Source organism: Procambarus clarkii, chromosome 10 (assembly GCF_040958095.1).
Source record: "Procambarus clarkii isolate CNS0578487 chromosome 10, FALCON_Pclarkii_2.0, whole genome shotgun sequence".
Taxonomy (NCBI): Eukaryota; Metazoa; Arthropoda; class Malacostraca; order Decapoda; family Cambaridae; genus Procambarus; species Procambarus clarkii.
In genome coordinates, this window is record NC_091159.1 from 27,751,377 (window position 1) to 27,773,878 (window position 22,502).

A 22,502-nucleotide genomic window follows, 5' to 3' on the forward strand; every position below is an offset into this window, starting at 1 on the left:
TTATGCTTTTTACCCCTACTTTATTTACATCTTGCCAGACTTTCCTTCAAGTTTCTGTTACTCCCAACTTTCTCTGCAAGCTCCCGCCAATACTTGCTCCTAATTTCCTTTCTCTTCTCCTCCCCCCCCCCCCACACAGCCTAGCAACTGGCAGTAGAGCATTCTTCCCTTCCTCAGTCCTACCATTCCCATTCCAGTCCCTGTGAGCTCTTCTCATTGTTAATGACCACCCGGGCCCTTAATCATCTTGTCCTGTGTATAATTTTCTTTTCTGTGGGGATGCTTTTTTCACTAGATGTTCTTCTGTTCAATGTCGCATTAAATACATCTACCTCCTTAATTAGATCTTCATAAAATGCTTTTGCCGAAACTGGCTTATAAGTATCATACCAAGACTTAATATGGCCAACAAGACCCTTTAATTTTCTCTCACTAAACTCGAACCTTTTCCTCTGAAGGCAAGCATTCTTTTTATCTAGTTTAAGCTGTATTTGTAATGCAAAATGATCACTTAGCATTTCATCCACAGTAAGACAATTCCCCCTCTTCGAACGCAGGAACTCATGATGTAGGCACACTGACATGTTAAAACTCATGAATATTGGAAGATATTCTTGTGCTGTACAAAGATTTTGCTAGTGGAGGCTATTAGGTCAGCCACACATTTCTTGTTCTTTAATGATTCCATGTATGACTGGACGTCCTGTGAGGTGGGAATGTTGGGTGAGCTTGTAGCTGTTTTTTTTTTTTATCTACACTGTGTAGATACACTGTGTTTCATATAGAATAGGGTAGCAGCACATAGCTGTGTATACCTAAGCTTGTTAATGGAAAAAAAAGTATGCAGGCTTCCTGCCTCTGACAACGGGAAATAAATATGCATGCCTAGGCCTATTAGTTCCGAATACACATACATGTATGTAAATTAATGCACTGGATAGCATATGCTGAGGTAAATGTTAATGAATGAAAACGTTCAATAAACGGTGCATGTGAGCCTGAGGTGCATGCGCGTTGATTGCCAGTGAGAATACTGCGCTCACTTCCTGATATACAGCACAGTTACTACGTGTATAACAAAACAGCCGCAGGCAACACCGCTCATGAGACTCACCCTCCCAGAATGTGATAAAATGACTGGTTCTCGGAGACGCCAGACAAATGGTTGAGTAAGGAATCAAGTTCTTGTGTTAGACCAGAGGCACCTCCAAGACGTCACTGTGACGTCACGAGTCCCTTGCCACACACACTCCATTATTTATAATTCAACATAAAACAACGATATGAACTTTGTTGTCAATGAAGCATATTAAGTTACCGACATCGTATATGTCTGCATGCATGAGTATAGTAAGTGAGTGATATAAAAGAGAGAGAAGATTGTGGTTAATGTTTAAGATGAATGTGGCGGGTGTTGGCAGGTGTGGTGGTGTTGCGTAGGGCCGCCACCGCCGCCGCCGCTCAGTGCTCGTCGTAACTCGCCGCTGTCGGCTACACGCGTCAGGCCTCACTGATTCCTGTTGAGCTCCAACCTAAATTATTTTGTGCATTTCAAGTACTTTACACCTCAACAAAAAATAATGAAGATTTGGACGTCCGAACACGTATTCAGGTGAGTGCAGAGGAGCACCGTGAGCACTACCAGGGGCGGGGTGGAGCTCCCCGGCGCCGCCGCCGCCATCAGCTGTGATCGACTGGGAACACGTCTGGAATAATCCAGCCCAGACGACCTGGCAGGTCGCTGGAACAACCAGCCAACAAGAAACAATTCCTGGCATGAATCACTGTCCAGCAGGATATTACCAGGTGGGGAGAGGCATGCAGGAGTGTTGAGCCACCGGGTGCTCCAGCATGTCAAGGTCTGGTCAGCCTTGAGTGTGTTTAGTGGTGTAGTGAGTCAAGGTGCTGATAAACCCCCTCACTACTCGCCCCTCTCACTCTGCCTCTCATCAATGAACTTGTAAAGTGATGCCATTGGTGTGAGGTTATACCCGGTGGTCGTGTTCTTACTGTCCGGCTTGGTGGTGGTCGTCTTGGTGAAGGAATAATTAGCGCATGTTTAACAGTTTATACACCTGTGTGTGTGTCAGTGTGGGAGGGTGTGCCTCACTCACCTGTGGCAGGTGTTTACACGTGTGTTCACTAATATATGGAGGGTGGTCATAGCCAGGTGGGAGCCAGGCTCATCCTCGCCAATCGATGCAGCGCTTGCAAGAACAACTGCTGGCTTCCTTAAGGTGTTGGGTGGTGATTGATTGATGAAGATTAAGCCATCCAAAAGGTGGCACGGGCATGAATAGCCCGTAAGTGGTGGCCCTTTTCAGCCATTACCAGTATCAAGAGCTGATACTGGAGATCTGTGGAGGTGCGACTGCACCCTGCGTGACGGGAGATGTCTCCCGTCGTTGGGTGGTGATGGCTCAGGTGTTGATATTAGATGAAAGAACCTATCCAATAGGCTTGAGGGGGCAATGAATGAGGTTTAGCTCCTTGGTCCAGCCTCTCGACCTTCAGTTGACTAGTGTACAGGTTCCAGTCTCGGGCAATGTCATATAAAATTTGGAAGCTGTGTTTGGAGTCTGCCTCTACCAGGTGTGGTGTGATACAATGCTAACTGCTAACTATGTTCAATCTTTTATTATTAGTGGGTTTCCTTTCCCATTTAATACCTTGTCAGGTCTGTTGTCTCGGCATGCAGCCGCATTATTTTGCTTGAGCTAATAACGTAAGAAAAATGAAACATTAGAAGGCTTTTGATCCACGTGAAGTTCATATTATTTCCCAACATATTTATATACTGTACAGTATATGTCTAACTTTCACTTAATATAACCCAGCTATCGTATTTATAATAATTTAATAATCATTGTTTCAAGGAACAGGTAGCCAGTGTATTTATACACCTTAAACTTAAATTGAGGTTCCCCCCCAGGCTGAATTACTAACCCTACCCCCCCCTTCCCCAGAATGCAACCCCACAACAAGCTAACTTCTGGATACCTACTTGCTGCTAGGTGAACATGGGCATTAGGTGATTGGAAATGGCCCTAACCATTTCTGTCCCGTTCGGGATTCGAATCCGGAATTCTCGATTGCAAGTCAACAACGAACCCAACTGTTGTACTACCGAGACCCTACCCCTTAGAGGACCCTACCTGGGATTTTTAATACAGAATGTTAACAAATAAATTTTCCTAAACAAGTAGCCACACGTTGGCCCATTCCTACAGTTTGTCAAGGCCATCCTAAAGTTTTGTAGTTTTCTGGCATTTTCATCATGATTTTGGTGTTCAAAAACCATTGAAAGGAAGGAGTATCCCCTCAGTGATTATATAGTGATAAAGGCTTAGAACTTTCTCTCCACATCTCTTAATGATTTTTATACTCCCTTGTCCATTAAAGCACTTTACCAGTCACGTTTGCCTGTTTCCCCAACTTGTGCATGAATCTCATGTATTTATTTATTTATATATGTACAAGGTACATTGGGTTTGTGAGGGTACATGTTTACATTCTTGTAAAGCCACTAGTACGCGTAGCGTTTCAGGCAGGTCCTTAATCTAACAGATAATTTTAAGTAGGTAAATTCTAGCAAAATTTTTAAAATGTTAACAGGTACATTGCAAGAAAAAAATGATAGTAGTAGGTATATTAAAGCACATCGATAGCTTTGATAGCATTGACAACTTGATTGATAATTTAACAAAGGTTACATATTGGTTACATTTAATATTGGTTACAGCATCAAAGGTTTTCTGACATGCTGTGTGTTATTACATAGTGGCTTTGCAAGACTATCACTTAATCACCAATTTATGTACAGTACCTTCATAACCCATTGTACCTTATAAATAAATATAATGATGTAAGTTAATAAGCAGTCTGCTGTTATATTGGCACTACATTGGCTGTCTTCCAACTTTCCAGTATTTTTTTTTTTTTTTTTTTTTTGTGACTTGCTACATATCACAGTAAGTGGCCAGTGTTGGGTTTCAGCTCCTTCACTTAGTATCCATAGATTCTCCACTGCCTTAGCTATTTTCTAGTACCTGTAGATGCCTCTTTACTTAATCTCAGGTAACCTCAAAGCTCTGTGGTGCTCGTTTGAAAAATATCATTCCGATCAGACACTTCTACACTTCTGCTTGAAATAGTGTGAAGACATCAGAGTTAATTAATGGAACTTACTGAGGATTTTATGAAAGTGAGAGAAGTTGAATATATGAAAGCATGGGAGCAAGTGATTATTCTTTGTGTAGGCTAATTATATTCTTAAACTTTCCAAAGGTAGAAAAGATGTAAGTACAGTAAATCTTTTTCAGTAAGACTTGCCCACTGTAACTTACTCCACCTTAGAAGGGAGAGAATGCAATTTATGTAGTTTTAGTGATTTGATGAAAGTTCTCTGCCCCTTTGCTAAAAAAAAATATAAGTACTGTATCTTCTTATTTAAGATGTTTATAAGTCCATTGTACTATGCAAGTATTTACAGTATTTGATTCGATTTTTCTTCAGCCATCCTTGGGAAACGGTAACACAAGCAGTATGGCGAAAATATCCAAACCCTCACAATCCAGCAGTCGTCGGCACAGATGTTGTAGAGCGACAAGTTGTGAATGGTGTGTTACACTCTCACAGACTCATCAGTTCTCGGTGGGGCCTGCCGTCATGGGCCCAGAATGTAAGTTTAAGGTTACGTACTGTATAATAAATTATATACTTGCTAAAAATTTGGAACCGGATCATTAAATACAGTGCCATACATTCTGTAATCAAATACTGTAATTCCCATATGAAATATGCAGTAGATAATGTTGACCAAACCACACACTAGCAAGGGAAGAGACGATGACATTTCGGTCCGTCCTGGATCATTGTTGCAATCGACTTGATAATGGTCCAGGACGGACCGAAACGTCGTCGTCGCTTCACTTTCTAGTGTGTGTGGTTTGGTCAACATTTTTCAGCCATGTTATTGTGACTCCTCATCTGCAGTAGATAATGTTTTCTAGTGTATCATACAGTGTTAGTCACCATAGGTTCACTTGGAATTATTGGTGGTACAGTACTGTGTTCTGGAAAACACACTTGACATTTCAATGTGTTGGCAAATTTTAATGGTGTGAGGAAAGAGAATGGATAAATTGAGCTAATCTGTAGATCAACTTGCCCGAAATGCTATGCAAGATAATGCCTTTGCAAGAATGTAAAAATATCACTTGTATAATCCAGCGCCACAAGGCGCTCTGCGCAGTGTAGTGGTTAAATAGCTGCATTCGAAACATAACAATTTCTTTAGTATTTCACCATCCATAAATTTAAAAGGCCACTATAAACATTTCCCAACATGTAGATCTTCCACATTGTTTTTCTGGTGATACTATGTGCTGCAGAGGGGTCCAATGTACTCGGTTATTTGTTTTTGTTTTTATGTGATGCATGCGTCTTGTATTAATGAGGCTTTATTTGTGGGTATGATTCACCTTTCATAACTTGTTGCAGATTCTTGGTGCTGACCGGGTTTGTTATGGTTATGAACATTCAGAAGTTAATCCAGAGAACAAAACTATGACAATGAGAACAAGAAACGTAAGTTGTAAACTCGGGTTACATTCATTTTCTTAAGATTTTGACATTCCAATATCTTTTACCTATTGTATTATGCAGTTGAAGGTATGCATTTTTAGCTACTTTTAAGAAAGTTATTTCTTTTAATAGACGAATAAGAAAGAAATGTGGTCCAGTACAGTATTAGGTTATTGGTAAAATCTATGGTATATTATAGTTAACTTGAATACATTGAGATGATTTTGGGGCTTAGCGTCCCCGCGACCCGATCTTCGACTAGGCTTTCACGTTGCTGGACTGGTAAACCAGGCTGTTGGACGTGGCTGCTCGCAGCCTGTATGATACCCATATACAGTAGTTATTATAAAACTTTCGTCAGTTGGTGAAACGTGTCACAAATCGGGTATCTGACCTCATATTGAATATACAATACATGGCCAAATAGGTATATTGTTGGCACATAATTTTCATGGAATTTCCCCATTACGAGTATCGGATAAACACATGCAGGATGTTTGTAATATAACAATCATGAGTACTGACAGAATATTAATAATAATACTGTATCACTAAACCACATATAATGCTGCATTTATCTACACTATAATCCAGTGTCAGGTTATTTGTACTGTAGTAATTTGCTTCATGCTATCTCCATTGATCAACAACAGGATTTAGTGTTTATAGGAAAGATTTGTACTTTAATGAATAGGGCACATAAATAATGGGCAGTGTATGTGTATGGTTTATATAGAAAATGTGATCCCATTTAGAAAGATATGGCATGATGTATCTGCTAAATAACCCATCTTTGCACAGTGGCAGACTCGCCCCTGCCAGGGGCGAGCAAGCCTGAGCCCGCCCTTAAAACCGCCCCATCCCCAACCTGGTGGAACTGACAAATAATTTTCTGCCCGACCCTTCACCTTACCCCATGTACTGTTTGGTAAAATCAGCTGCTGTCCTCCTTCCCCGCCTGGCAGGTAACCCTCTGCCTGATTAGATTGTACATATGCCTAAAAACAAGTTAAAATGTTACCTCATACATTTAATGGTAAAAATTAAGGTTTTAATAAGTAACGTATAGTAAAGGTATATGTTCCTTTCAAAGTAAAAAACATATAGCATATGTTCTAATTTGTATGCCGTTTCATATTTGATTCCACTCAAGTTTCATGCTATTAGAGTATATTTGAAAAGTTTTAACATATTTATATTCTATCCAATGGCTTAGAGATTATAGATTGTTCTATTGTGTAGATAAAATAGGTGTTTTGGCTGTGGTGGCCAGATACTGGGGACTTGGTGTTTTCAACATAATGAGCCATGTGATAAATATATAGGGTGAAGTAAACAGAACATCTAAGGCTGTGTTGTGTAACTGTTGCGAGTTTCCCGCTTTATTATTTCATAATCATTACTCGGGCCTGTCTGGCTCCCAGTTTTTATCTTCTATTTATCAACTGATACTGCATATTCTTGTAATCTTTAAGGCATTTCTCACTCCACGGATTTCTTGTTTAACAATTAAAATAAGTAATGGCAATGAACACTGGAGTAAAGTGTCATATCTAGATGTATTATGGGTGTGGACAAAGCAATTATAAATAACTTGCTTCACTGTCATACTCTTTCAGATTACCCTAACTTAATATGAGTAGCTTTGACAGGTCTTGATACTGGTCATTAGATCCAGTATGACATTACAGAACACTTGATAGACTATAAGCCAGAGCTGATCACTTATGAGGCATATTTTATAAAATATAAGACAAAATCTCTGATTTTATTTTTTGTTTGAGAGTTAAATGAGGTCTGATTTCATTAGTGGAGTCTCATTTGAGTGGAACCTACTTCTTTGGGAAATTTGATAAATTAGAAAGCCTGAAAGATGATTTCTTTATTAAAAATGGCCTTTTCATTTGAATCTGGTATGAAAATGTACAAGTGTATATTTTCTATCATTGCACTAATAAAAATTAGATGTACCATGAAGGTTCAGAACCATTTTAGTTCGAATCGCAGTCAAGTATAAGGTTCAATAAAGTCCTGTACAGTTCTGGTATTAATATTTGGTTGAGATTCAGAAACATTAGATAGCTTTCATGTAACTTTAGGGGAAATTATACAAAATTATTAGATTAGGCAGTTTTGCTTGATAATTTAAGCTGTAGAAATCTATTGTACAATGGCAATGTGGCTGTGGCGCCTCACCCTAGTCAGCGCCGAGAGCAATGAGGTTCTTGCTTTAACATTATTCTACTGATCAGTTTATAGTCCCAATGCCATATACTCTCTTCTGAGAGCTTCCCATTAAGGGAAGTTTTCCTAGAAAACTCTTCTCTCTAACCCTTCATGCTTTTTTTTCAACATGGCATTTAAATGCTTCCTCTTCCTTCATTCCTTTATGCTGCTTTCTGAAGCACTTGGCGAGCCATTATTGATTCTTGCTGCTAGAAATCACCATGCATGGTGTGGGCTATGGTGTCATTGCGAATATTCAGTCGGGTAAGGGAATCATGAACAGACAATTTCTTTGACACCCCATCTGATCATTTTTTGTCAACCAATCACTAAAAGTAATTTTGTTATCTCAGGTGTTCAGACTGCATAGCTATAAATGCACCACAGTTTATTGTACCTGTAAATCAGTATTGGCTGTGTATTGTTAAATTTGTATTAGAGCATGGTGCTTTTTAATGGTTCTTTCCTCTAGTCATTTTGTGGAACATACTAACCAGTTTTTCCTGATAACTTGGGTCTTTCCTCAAAAAGCATCTGTCAAGATTTCTTTTAGAGTACAGTACACAACTTGCTGATATTCATTTAAATGTTGGGCAACTTTGCTTTTATTTTTACTTATTCTGTAAAAAGAATAAATAACTTGCAATGTGATATCTAATTCATCTTGTGGAATTCTTCAGTAAATTGTTTAAATTTGTCTTAAAAATTTTACATAATTACAACATTGAAATGCATGAGTCCACTAGGCTACACGCAAGATAAGAGAGTTCCCAAATGGAATAGTCTTTTGAAGATAACATAGTAGATATGAGAGGTAATAACCGTTTCATCATATGAAGATGATGTTTCTTGTGTAGGAACCCTTACTGATATATGAACCTTATAACAATGTAGTATAATTTAAGCAAAATCCAAGATTTGTAAGTTATAACAATCTCCAGAAATGAGGGTTGACCTCACCTGCAGGATTAACTTAAAGAAGCTTGGTGTATCATACACAATAACTACAAAATGTATACATTATCAAGACTATAAAGCTACAGTACAGTATTGGCTGAATATCTTTATTACTGTATGCATATTAGCAGATACCTGTGTTGTGATTGTCGGGCAGTCTTAACTACTTGAAGTAAGAGTGAAAAGTAGCTTGATACCTTTCTTTCGTGAAACTACACATGTTAAGACTCCCTAAATCTTAATCAGGATAAGTTGAACCCCATCCACCCAGCAATGATGACCATGCCTTTGCCCACCTTGTGTTCCTCTCACTGTTAGACAGGACCACAGGACGACTGGGAAGTTTGGCCGAGATTGTGTAGATGGGGTGATGGCCACATAATGCCAACCCAATATGATGACTTCTGCCACATGTAGAGATGCAAGCAGGCAAGAGTCAAAAATCAAAATATTACAGGAAGCTTGTGAGTTGAAAACTGTCTAGCACAGTCTCTTGGACTCACTATATTCTATATATTTTTATTAGCTCATCTTGAAATTACTGAAGTTCATTATAAGTGGCATGATAAGTTTTGAGTTATAAGTGGTTTATAACAGTTCAGCTGTTAGTACAGTATTAATCAATTATTAAATGTAAATACTGTAGTTTGTATTGGCCTGTGCTCACATCAGTTGTGTTGTCCTCTATAACCAGCTATCTGTAGCTGGTTATAATTTCTGTAGCATAGCTTAACATTTTGTACAGTTTAATGCAGTGGCTCTTGATATTGGTCCATATGAAACAAAATTGTCACAAATCATCTTCAGCTTATGAGCTTACACTATTAAGAAACAATTTAAAGTTTAATTGATGCTAGATATTTCATTGATGGTTGAATGTATAGATCTCTCTGAAATGTAAGAATTATATTGCTATTTGGCAAAGTCTATCATTGCACAGGTGATAGTAAGTTTTATGATCAGACTCGTGTGCTCATATATCTTAAGCCTTTAACAAATATGCTTATTTTGTGACCAACATTAGCTTAACTAAAAATAATAACTAAACAAATAATCATAATTCTAATGCCATTGCAGTAATTTTACACAAACATTGTGGTCCTAAATGAGCAATGGTAGCCTCTGTCCCCTTATTTCATACATTAAGGGGCTGATATGCATACAAGCAACAGCTCCTCCAGGTGCATTTTATACACTAACATTACTCATTTCTTTCCTGTATTTTCAACCTTCATTCTGGCCCAAGACGCACATGCATCAAGCCCATTAGTAATAGGTAATCAGTGACCCACGAGCATAGCTCTCATTTTGTAACTTTACTTAGGTAATTACACATAAACATGCATTATATGTTTGTATAATGTACAGTACTGTTTATGTACTTCTCTATTTAATATGTATAAGGGTGAGGGCATTTTTTGTTTTGAAAATGTCTGCAAAATGTTGCAAGTATTGTCAGTGATCAAAACATATTTGTGTTTAACTGTAAACATAAATTTCATCATTTGTTTTTTAAAATTTCAAGATCATAGGTGTTTCAAAGGAAATGCTGTCAGCTTCATTAGTGCCCAGTCAGAGTGGGAAGCTGTTGTTAGTGGAGTGCTCTGTCTTTGGTTTTAACCTGTTGTTTATCATTATATATGACAGGCACAGGATTAATCAAATTTGAAACAATGCTGTTGACACTAAAATAGGGTGGGAAATATTCAGATGAAAACTCAAGATCATTATGAGACCACTTTTGACTTAACAGTAGGAAAGATTGCCAGATGCTGTGTAATGCTGTGATATTATGTTCTGAACCTGGGAAATGTTGATAGTTACCAAACATCAGCTTTAACAGTGTTGAAGTTGCTAAATCTGAATAAAACAAAGATCTGGAAGTTGAGCTTAATAGGAATCTAAAACCATTGTTGCCCTTATTAAGCCCCGTTTAGATTATGCTGTTCAGTTTTGGGCACCATACTATAAAATGGCCATAATTTCCCTTGAATATTTACTGACAAGGTTAACAAAAGTTAGTCTTGGGAATGAGAGAGCTGCCTTTATATATAGAGAGAATTTACATTCTCTAGAATGACATGGGGCATGATTGAAGTATACAAATGGATGAAGGGGAATAACAAGTAGAATATTTATATTGTGCTAAGTATATCAAGACAAAATGTAATATGTCATTGTGGGTACAAACTGAATAAGTTTAGTGTCAAATGCCTGGGTAAATACAAAATACCTTAGAGATGTGTCTCCACAATTCTGGAATAGGTGGTATATCTGTGTTGCTTCAAGTGTTGGTTAGATATACAATATATGATTGGATGTGGCTAGGCCTAAATAGGAGGTACAATCCCTCACAGGCTATTGGGCCTTTAGCAGAGTGCTCTTTTCGTATTTTTGTATTCGGTATATCTTACATTTATAACACTAAATCTTTCCCCACAAGAATTCTGGGTCTATTTCAGTAGAATCTGTTGTGTATTTAGTTCTTGAATTTTTCCTTATCTTATTAAGAGTATTTTTATACTCGGTATTGTTTCGTAACACTTTCAGCGATGTTACTTTTCTCATGTTATAGTGATAAGCTGTTTACAGCAGCTTCTACGATGTTTTAATGTGTATATTTCCACTGAATAATAGGGTGTCACAAATTGCAATTACAGTACCTGTATTATCAAACCCAATTAATGTGTAGGTATGCTTAAGGGACTCAAATAATATTTTGGCTATTTTTGTCAGTTTATTAATGGCATTAAATAGCATAGATGATTAACCACACATTGAGTTTTATTTGAAAGAAGTCAGCCAACTACTAAGTAATTTTTTTCTTTTAAGTCACATAGCTGCTAAAAATATTTGGCAATAATGGCAAGCTAGGAACAAGTATTTTTTCTATTAAACTTAAAAAATAATTAATTACATATGTCATGGGAAAGCATATGTAAATTAAGTCGTATAATTAAAGCTTTGTTTAGGATTTATGATGCTGTTTTCTTGGTGGGAAAATTAAAATCTCATGACTAAATTTTTTTATTTTTAGATTGTAAAGTTGTTAATTTTTATGAAATTTGGAGCGGAATATAGAGCTCAGGTGGTTTTAAAATACTGAAAGGGCTTTTTTTCATTTTTTTTTTTTTTGTAAATGAGATTTTTTGTAGTTTTTTATTATTGGGAAACAAATTTGAACTTTTTTGGTTTTCACTATTATAGAACTCTGAGCTTCCCAATGATAACAAAAAAACATGACTATGCAGCAACATTTGTAAAATTTTTGAATTGAATTCTTTTTTTTCCTAAGGTTTGATTAACCATGCTCATGTTTTAAATCTAAATATAAAAATGATCAATCTGAAAACCATGTTCAAGAGTAAAGTTGATTGAGCCGCCTTAATTCATTGTTCTGGTATCGCCTCATGGTTGTGGTGAACCCTTGATATGTCATTATAATAATGCTGATATTGAATTCTTGTTTTACATTCTACAGCTAACATTTTCTAGCACTGTAAGCATGGACGAACGCATGATATACTCCCCCGATCCCACCGACGATGAAAAGACTATCCTAAGGCAAGAGACCATTATTACTGTGAAAGGGGTGCCGCTCACCTCCTACATGGAGAACTATCTCTTGAATAGCATTTCTTCAAACTCCTTCAAGGTGAGTCATGAAATGTATCTCGTATATACGGTACTCTTTATATGCACTTGGACATATTTTGGCGTGCATATCTGCACATGTAAAAAACATTTTTAATAATCAAGACCAACGAGAATTTAATCCTGTATATTCCAAAGCACTAGGCATGAAAACTACTATTCAGTAAGCTCCAGCTTGCTTTGATTTGTTGGCTAGATCTGGCTTGTGATAGTCTGCTCACAAGAATTTAGAGCAGCGTTGGTTCAAATTCTAGCGCTATAGCAATTGATCACTAATTTGGATCATGTGGGGCAGACTCTATTCAAAGTGACACAAAGTTTTGAAAAGTGCTTAGTGTTTTTTTTTTTTTCTACATCTAATTTAACTTTCATGTCCCCATATATTAGTTATACAGTGTGTGTGTGTGTGTGTGTGTGTGTGTGTGTGTGTGTGTGTGTGTGTGTGTGTGTGTGTGTGTGTGTGTGTGTGTGTGTGTGTGTACGTGTGTGTGTGTACGTGTGTGTGTGTACGTGTGTGTGTGTACGTGTGTGTGTACGTGTGTGTGTACGTGTGTGTGTGTGTGTGTGTGTGTGTGTGTGTGTGTGTGTGTACGTGTGTGTGTGTGTACGTGTGTGTACGTGTGTGTGTGTGTACGTGTGTGTACGTGTGTGTGTGTGTGTATGTACGTGTGTGTGTGTGTGTACGTGTGTGTGTGTGTGTACGTGTGTGTGTGTGTGTGTGTACGTGTGTGTGTGTGTGTACGTGTGTGTGTGTGTGTACGTGTGTGTGTGTGTGTGTGTGTACATGTGTGTGTGTGTGTACGTGTGTGTGTGTGTGTACGTGTGTGTGTGTGTGTAATATATATATATATATATATATATATATATATATATATATATATATATATATATATATATATATATATATATATATATATATGTCGTACCTATTAGCCAGAACGCACTTCTCAGCCTACTATGCAAGGCCCGATTTGCCTAATAAGCCAAGTTTTCCTGAATTAATATATTTTCTCTAATTTTTTTCTTATGAAATGATAAAGCTACCCATTTCATTTTGTATGAGGTCAATTTTTTTTTATTTGAGTTAAAATTAACGTAGATATATGACCGAACCTAACCAACCCTACCTAACCTAACCTAACCTATCTTTATAGGTTAGGTTAGGTTAGGTAGCCGAAAAAGTTAGGTTAGGTTAGGTTAGGTAGGTTAGGTAGTCGAAAAACAATTAATTCATGAAAACTTGGCTTATTAGTCAAATCGGGCCTTGCATAGTAGGCTGAGAAGTGCGTTCTGGCTACTAGGTACGACATATATATATATATATATATATATATATATATATATATATATATATATATATATATATGTCGTACCTAGTAGCCAGAACTCACTTCTCAGCCTACTATTCAAGGCCCGATTTGCCTAATAAGCCAAGTTTTCCTGAATTAATATATTTGCTATAATTTTTTTCTTATGAAATGATAAAGCAACCCTTTTCTCTATGTATGAGGTCAATTTTTTTTATTGGAGTTAAAATTAACGTAGATACATGACCGAACCTAACCAGCCCTACCTAACCTAACCTATATTTATAGGTAAGGTTAGGTTAGGTAGCCAAAAAAAGCTAGGTTAGGTTAGGTAGACGAAAAAACATTAATTCATGAAAACTTGGCTTATTAGGCAAATCGGGCCTTGAGTAGTAGGCTGAGAAGTGCGTTCTGGCTATTAGGTACGACATATATATATATATATATATATATATATATATATATATATATATATATATATGTCGTACCTAGTAGCCAGAACGCACTTCTCAGCCTACTATGCATGGCCCAATTTGCCTAATAAGCCAAGTTTTCCTGAATTAAAATATTTTCTCTAATTTTTTTCTTATGAAATGATAAAGCTAGCCATTTCATTATGTATGAGGTCAATTTTTTTTCATTGGAGTTAAAATTAACGTAGATATATGACCGAACCTAACCAACCCTACCTAACCTAACCTAACCTATCTTTATAGGTTAGGTTAGGTAGCCGAAAAAAGTTAGGTTAGGTTAGGTTAGGTAGGTTAGGTAGTCGAAAAACAAGTAATTCATGAAAACTTGGCTTATTAGGCAAATCGGGCCTTGCATAGTAGGCTGAGAAGTGCGTTCTGGCTACTAGGTACGACATATATATATATATATATATATATATATATATATATATATGTCGTACCTAGTAGCCAGAACGCATTTCTCAGCCTACTATGCAAGGCCCGATTTGCCTAATAAGCCAAGTTTTCATGAACTAATTGTTTTTCGACTACCTAACCTACCTAACCTAACCTAACCTATCTTTTTCGGCTACCTAACCAAACCTAACCTATAGAGATAGGTTAGGTTAGGTTAGGTAGGGTTGGTTAGGTTCGGTCATATATCTACGTTAATTTTATCTCCAATAAAAAAAAATTGACCTCATACATAATGAAATGGGTAGCTTTATCATTTTATAAGAAAAAAATTAGAGAAAATATATTAATTCAGGAAAACTTGGCTTATTAGGCAAATCGGGCCTTGCATAGTAGGCCAAAAAGTGCATTCTGGCTACTAGGTACGACATATATATATATATATATATATATATATATATATATATATATATATATATATATATATATATATATATATATATATATATATATATATATATATATATATATATATATATATATATATATATATATATATATATATATATATATATATATATATATATATATATATATATATATATATATATATATATATATATATATATATATATATATATATATATATATATATATATATATATATATATATATATATATATATATATATATATATATATATATATATATATATATATATATATATATATATATATATATATATATATATATATATATATATATATATATATATATATATATATATATATATATATATATATATATATATATATATATATATATATATATATATATATATATATATATATATATATATATATATATATATATATATATATATATATATATATATATATATATATATATATATATATATATATATATATATATATATATATATATATATATATATATATCTGACTTGATTTAATCTGAGGGTGTTAAAATTTTTTATTCATGAAACGGATATATCAGTTTCATGAATAAAAAATTTTAACACCCTCAGATTAAATCAAGTCAGATCAGTACAAAGCTACAGTATTATACACATCCAAAAAAACACAAATTAACAGCTTTAATTTTGTGCATATTTTACATGAAAATAAATATAAAATGTGCTGATTTTAGCAGCTTAAACAATCTGACCTAACCCTAAAATAAAATTACTGTACACGTGTACTCTTATTGAAGAGTGTCATCATACCCTCCTGATTTCTCTTTACTGTAACTGTGTGCATCTTTACTTTCTCCATGTGTTCCTGCTTCTTTTGTGTAATTTAAATATTCTTTCAAGAGTGTACAACAGTCTGAATTCTTAAATATGAATTGCATATTATTTTTAATGTTGGCCTAATGATAACTGAAGTCATTGGGTAGATTATGCACATACTGAAAGCTTCGGCCACACATCTTTGGCTTTGGTGTGTGTGTGTGTACTCACCTAGTTGTGTTTGCGGGGATTGAGCTTTGGCTCATTGGTCCCACCTCTCAACCTTCAATATACTGGTGTACAGATTCCTGAGCTTCTCAAGCTCTTATCATATCTACATTTGAAACTGTGTATGGAGTCAGCCTCCTCATCATCACTTCCTAATGTATTCCATTTACTTACTACTGACACTGAAAAAATTCTTTCTGATGTCTCTGTGGCTCACTTAGGTACTCAACTTCCACCCTTGTCCCTTTGTGTGTGTACCATCCTTGCAGACTCCGGAGCTCCTGGACAGGCCCCCATTTTAATTTCACGGTAAAATGACTAATAGAGCAGTGGCTATTAGGACAGATGGCATGCAAATCACATTAAACAAAAAAAAAGTAAAAACAAAGTAAATAAAACTGCTATGTAGAACTCTTCACAGTGTGGTAGCTGTTGGATAAAGTACAAAGAATAAAAATTTAAATACTTTTCTATGACAAAAAATAACTGACAATTTATAATAAATAAAAATAGTTCCTCTATGACTTGGCTTAATAACACAGTGCAAAAATGAAAAGCAAACAAACAAGTTAATGTTATGTTAAAGATCAAAATAAGTGGTGCTTGAAAACTATGTACAAAACTGCATAAATCTACCACCACACAGGGTAGTGTGGAAGCAGGTTCAACACGTATGAGCACTGAGAGTATTCTGCTTAGTGGATGATGATGAAGATTAAGCCACCCAAAAGGTGGCACGGGCATGAATAGCCCGTAAGTGGTGGCCCTTTTGAGCCATCACCAGTATCAATAGATGATACTGGAGATCTGTGGAGGTGCGACTGCACCCTGCGTGACGGAAGATGTCTTCCGTGATTTAAACAGATTGAATTGATTGATGAAGATGAAGCCACCTAAAAGGTGGCACGGGCATGAATAGCTCGTAAGTGGTGGCCCTTTTGAGCCATTACCAGTATCAAGAGCTGATACTGGAGATCTGTGGAGGCGCGACTGCACCCTGCGTGACGGGAGATGTCTCCCGGACCAAGTGGTGACCAGATGGTGTGCTTAGTGGAGGTTGGCTGGCTTCTATATACACACGGGTGAGCCCGTGTAGGTAGCACTAGTGTGCAGATAATTGCCAGCCAGCAGACAAACTATCAAGGTGCATGTTAACCGGCATGTGGCGTGTGCTCCCAGACACCAGGTGCGTTGGTCTGACGGGTACTGGAGGAGGTAGGGTGGTATCGGGCTCATCTAGACACGGCTCCTAAGAACATGTTGTTGTTGAATATGCAGACATGTTGTGGAATAGGGTCAATCTCTTTTCCTTGAGAGATTCTCGTGACAACCACCCATGTTAAATAATCCATCCTTGTCTACCCTGTCAGTTTTCCTGAGAATTTTGTATGTGGCGATCATGTCTCCCCGAACTCTTCTGTCTTCCAGTGATGTGAGGTGCAGTTCACGTAGCCTTTCCTCATAACTCATGCCTCTTAGTTCTGGGACTAGCCTAGTGGCATTCCTCTGAACTTTTTCTAGCTCCGTCTTGTGTTTGACAAGGTAACGGGCTCCATGCTGAGGCTGCATACTCTTGGATTGGCCTTATTTATGTGGTATACAAGGTTCTGAAGGATTCCTTACACAGGTTTCTGAAGGCAGTTCTGATGTTAGCCAGCTTCACATACACCACTGATATTGTTCTTTTGATGTGGGCTTCAGGAGACAGGTTTGGCATATCTCCTGCTAGATCTTTGACCGTTTCACGAAGGACTTCTTCTCCCATTCGGTATCCTGTGTCTGGCCTATTTCCTCTGCCGAGTTTCATTACCTTACATTTTACTTGGGTTGAATTTTAGCCCAGCTTGAACTTTGTGTGTGCACGTGCATGTGTGCTATGTACTCTAGATGAATCTGTACATGTATGTGTAATTTTCTATGTTTATACCCGTTGAATCTTTTTCTGCCATAGTATTTGTGTGGTTTAATTTTTTAAAAATATATTCAAAATTGTGTAAATTATGCAACATGCACAGGACATTAGAACTAGAATTGGAGTTGAAGACTTAAACAAAAAATTTATATTTGCCTCCCCAAATTCCCATGCTGGCTATTAGTTACATGCAGACTGTTATTTGCCTTGTATTTGTACTAATAACATGAATGTGAGAAAAGAATGTTAATAAAATTTATCAAGAGGGAAAATTCGGACAACTTTAATCAATGTATGTATATATTAGTAGATATTTCTTTTACAGGGTCGTGATGCAATGGAATTTGTGATCTCCAAAATAAACAGAGAGGTCGAGGAGCTGATGTTCACATACAAGCGTAGTACAAATGAAATACTCTCTAATACCAAACGTTCTATTGGAGAAATCACAGAATCGGCGCTTCGTTCTGTTGATGATATTTCTTTAGTGGCAAAGAAATCTGTTGATGAATTTTCAGATGTTGCTAAGAAATCAATTGATGACTTATCATTTGCAGCAAAGAAGGGAATTGATAGTTTCACTCAACCAGCAGAATCCATGCCAAGAATATGATAGCAAGAAGTATCTAGGATTTATTTCAATTGTAGTTTAACAATTTCTGGTTCAGATAACAAAAGAAAAAGAAGAGGTAATAAATAAGATGTACCTGTATATGTAATAGTTGTATGGAACAGTACAGTTTTTTTTTTTTTTTTTAACAAATATTGAATAACATTTTATGGTGTATTTTTGCAATTTAAACCTGTATGGTAATAAAATGCTCATTATACAAAACAATTTTGTAATCTATCAACTAAATTCTTTTGACTAATGCACCCAGTAACAAATGGGTTTTCTTCATGTTGAAGATTTCTTTTAGTATACCCATTACTGGAAAGTCTTAGTTGTAAAGTGTAATTTAAATATGAGGGTAGGGGGGAAGTTGAGGTTAGAAAAAAATCATTGGTTTATTGTGTTCTGTTACTGTACTTGTTGCCATGATATTTTGGTTGTAAATGACAAGCTTGCATTGGAGAGGAAGGGTGTGAGTGCAGCCTTGTTGTACTGGAGAGATTATTGTATTGTGGTGTGAGGCCAAGATTCCAGGTGAGATGCTTCATATTCTCTCAGGGTCCATCCATGTGTGGAAGTAATCTGCACTCTCATGTATAACATAACTCTTTAATCCCTTAAAAATTGTACCGTGTGTATATACACATACACACACATACAAATACATACACACATTCATACACACACACACACATATACAGGGGTACCTCGGTTTACAAATTTAATCCGTTCCTGGATACAATTTGTAACCCGAAAATTCATAAACCAAAGCAAATTTCCCTATAAGAAATAATGGGAAATGAATTAATCCATCATTGTTGCATCAATGAATAAATCCACAAAGGCCACAAATACACAAATAGTGTGATGCATCACGCTATTGTGATTTCTGTGTGTAATGAAGTAAGAGCGAAGAGGTAGAACAGCCTATTGACATAGCTCGAGTGTGTGGGGGAGTTGTGTAAAATCCTGATTTGTGACTTGGAGAGGCTGTAGGATCCAAGTAAGTCCAGTAGAACTTCTGGTTTCAACTCTTTTTACCATGTCGTAGCTCAGTCGATTAAGGAAGCGTCTGGAAAGATCTCGGACGTAGATTCAAATCCTCGTCACGACCCTTGTGGATTTGTTCATTGATGCATCACGCTATTGTGATGTCTGTGTGCAATTCTCACGTATGTTTTCTTGCCTTGAACCTTACCACTGGCTTGGGACCCATGATGAGATATATATAATAACAACTTTTATGTTCAAATAGCCAAAAATCTGAAAAAAAAATGTAAATCCTTGCAAAGAATTTAGGCGGGAGGCACTGGAAAACTGAGGCATGATCGCCGTGCCACTACGCGCTAGATCGGCCATATGCGTATCAACAAACTGGTATCCTGAGGTAAAGTTCGTAACCCGATTAAAATTTCCGAAGAAATCGGGCTCGTAACCCGAAAAGTTCGTAAAGAGGGGCATTTGTAAACCAAGGTACCAGTGTGTGTGTGCGCGTGTGCACGCACACACATGCACGCACGCACGCACGCGCGCAACAATGATAAAAAAAACACAGATTCAAGTATGCGGAAAAACCACATGTGAAAAAGAGAGAAGGCTTAACGCATTTTCGGCTACATCGCCTTCATCAGAGCAAAGTAGAATGTCATTCTACTTTGCTCTGATAAAGGCGATGTAGCCAAAAATGCGTTAAGCCTTCTCTCTTTTTCACATGTGGCTTTTCTGCATACTTGAATCGGTGTTTTTTGATCATTGTTGTGTGTGTGTGTGTGTCTATATATAACACACACACACACACACACACACACACACACACACACACACACACACACACACACACACATATATGTATATATAATGTATATATAATATCAATCGTTGTGTGTGTGTGTGTATCACCACTGGTGCAATTGTAGGGTCCCATATTCTTATTCATATTCTAGAGAAGAGAATAAAGAATATTCAGATACGAGAATATTTTAATATTTTCTTCTACCACCCTTATTCCTTTTTTTTTTTTGTAAATGATGATTTTTATTAATTTTATTACATTGTGCTAGAGTTTACAGAACGAACACACACACACACACACACACACACACACACACACACACACACACACACACACTGTGTATGTATTTTTTAGAGTTTACAGAACACACACACACACACACATTGTGTATGTATTTTTTATAGTTTTCAGTTGATATTCTCTTTCAGTCTTAACCTAATTTTGGGGGAGCAGAGCATAAAGAATTGATAAAAATTGCACTAGAAGTCATGCTCGTTAGATTGCACTTTGGTTGGAGTTTTTAAATCTAATACAAACACTGTAGCTGCAAGACTTGATATAACTATGTATTGAACTTCTCTATTCATTTTGGCTCATTACCTTAAGACATTCAATGCAATATTTTAGCAGTTTTTCATGTTTTATGTTATTTCTTTCATGTTTTAGGTTCTGAGGAGTTCAAAACAATACTCGTATCTTGTGTAGATTCTTGAGATTACTTTAGGAAGATTTGTTTAAAACGACGAGTAATTTATGAAATTATTGACTAGTGAATGACATGAGCATGTAATTTTTTCACCTTTATTGCAGCCTAATTAACATGTAGAACTATTTGCAAATGTTTTAGATGCTTCAAGAGTCTGGCACTTAAGGGCATTTTAAATTTATTGTGATTCTGCATGTGGCTTTTCCGTCAAGGTGAGGCATTCCCACGAGGGCACAGCATTTAAGAGCAAACAGGTAAACTATGGTATAACCTTGAGGTAAATGCAATGTTTTTTGTCTAATGCATGTTGAAATGTGTATTTTATGGTGTATGATACTAGTAAATTATAACAAAAGACTTTGTACACGAACTCAAGGAAGTACATCAGTATTGAGAATTTAAAGCCAAATACAGTATAACTTCACCTATGCTGCAGATCCAATTTGTTGAGTAGTTTTATCTGTGCAAGTTATGTTGTATAGTATTTATTTTATTATTGAGAATAATTTTGCTTCTTAATAAACAGATGTCAACAATGAATACTGCAGCACTGTAAACTTGTTTTATTTATTACCTTTGTTTCATCTCACTCCACCAAACTAGGGAGTTGGTGATACAGCTACTGTAGTGTGGGCCTGTAACTGTTCAGGCTTGGGCTAGAAGGGGCGAGACATCTTTGCAGCAGTGTACGAGAATGTGAAGCTGTAGGACTTAAACCTTTATAAAGGGGCGGGGGCACTGCTAGGAATTACATGCTCCTTCCTGCACTGACAAGTGCTTGGCCCCTCTTGCTGCCCAGGTAGCTGGGATCTTTCGGATCCTAAACTTTTGAAACAATGATGCATGGTAATTGAAAACACTCAAAAAGGTCGTGGGGTGGGCAACCAGTCCCATGTCCAACAGCGACGGAAGATTGGGATCTGTGACCTTGGTTAAGATGGGCCCAGACGTGGCTGTATTTTTGACTATCCCAACTCTCTTGGCGAGGTTGAGCCTAAAGGCCCCTGTGGTGATTATCTCATCACCTGAAGTAATGGACTCTGTAGGACCCCTAAGAAATGACGGTAAGTAATGTTGGGTGATATAAGGGCAGCAAACATTGAATGTTTACATCAATGTTTACTAGAAAGACGGAACGACATGCCCATCACCCACAAATGTTTGAAGGAGGTGAAGAGAATTAAGGGATTTACCCATTACATGCGACACAATCAGGAAGAGCATTGACCAACTAAGAATTAACAGCCCTAGGTGTGGATGGACTTCAATCCAAAGTCGTAAAGGAACTGGTAAATACACTATGCATACCACTGAAACTCCTTTTCAGAAAATCCCTGGACCCTGGGATAGTTTCTCTGGATTGGAAATATGCTAATGTTACGCTCATTTTAAAAAAGTAGTAG

The 22,502-nt window shown here is 36.7% G+C and overlaps 1 protein-coding gene across 1 annotated transcript; it reads left to right on the top strand.

The window, feature by feature from the left end:
* Positions 1–1,452: 1,452 nt before the first annotated feature.
* On the top strand, positions 1,453–21,656 carry slmo (PRELI domain containing slowmo). Its single transcript, XM_045727048.2, has 5 exons — positions 1,453–1,612; positions 4,516–4,681; positions 5,503–5,589; positions 12,251–12,424; positions 18,314–21,656. The coding sequence occupies exons 1-5, from the start codon at positions 1,581–1,583 to the stop codon at positions 18,599–18,601; spliced, it is 747 nt and encodes a 248-aa protein (XP_045583004.1). The 5' UTR covers positions 1,453–1,580; the 3' UTR covers positions 18,602–21,656.
* The last annotated feature ends 846 nt before the right edge of the window (positions 21,657–22,502 follow it).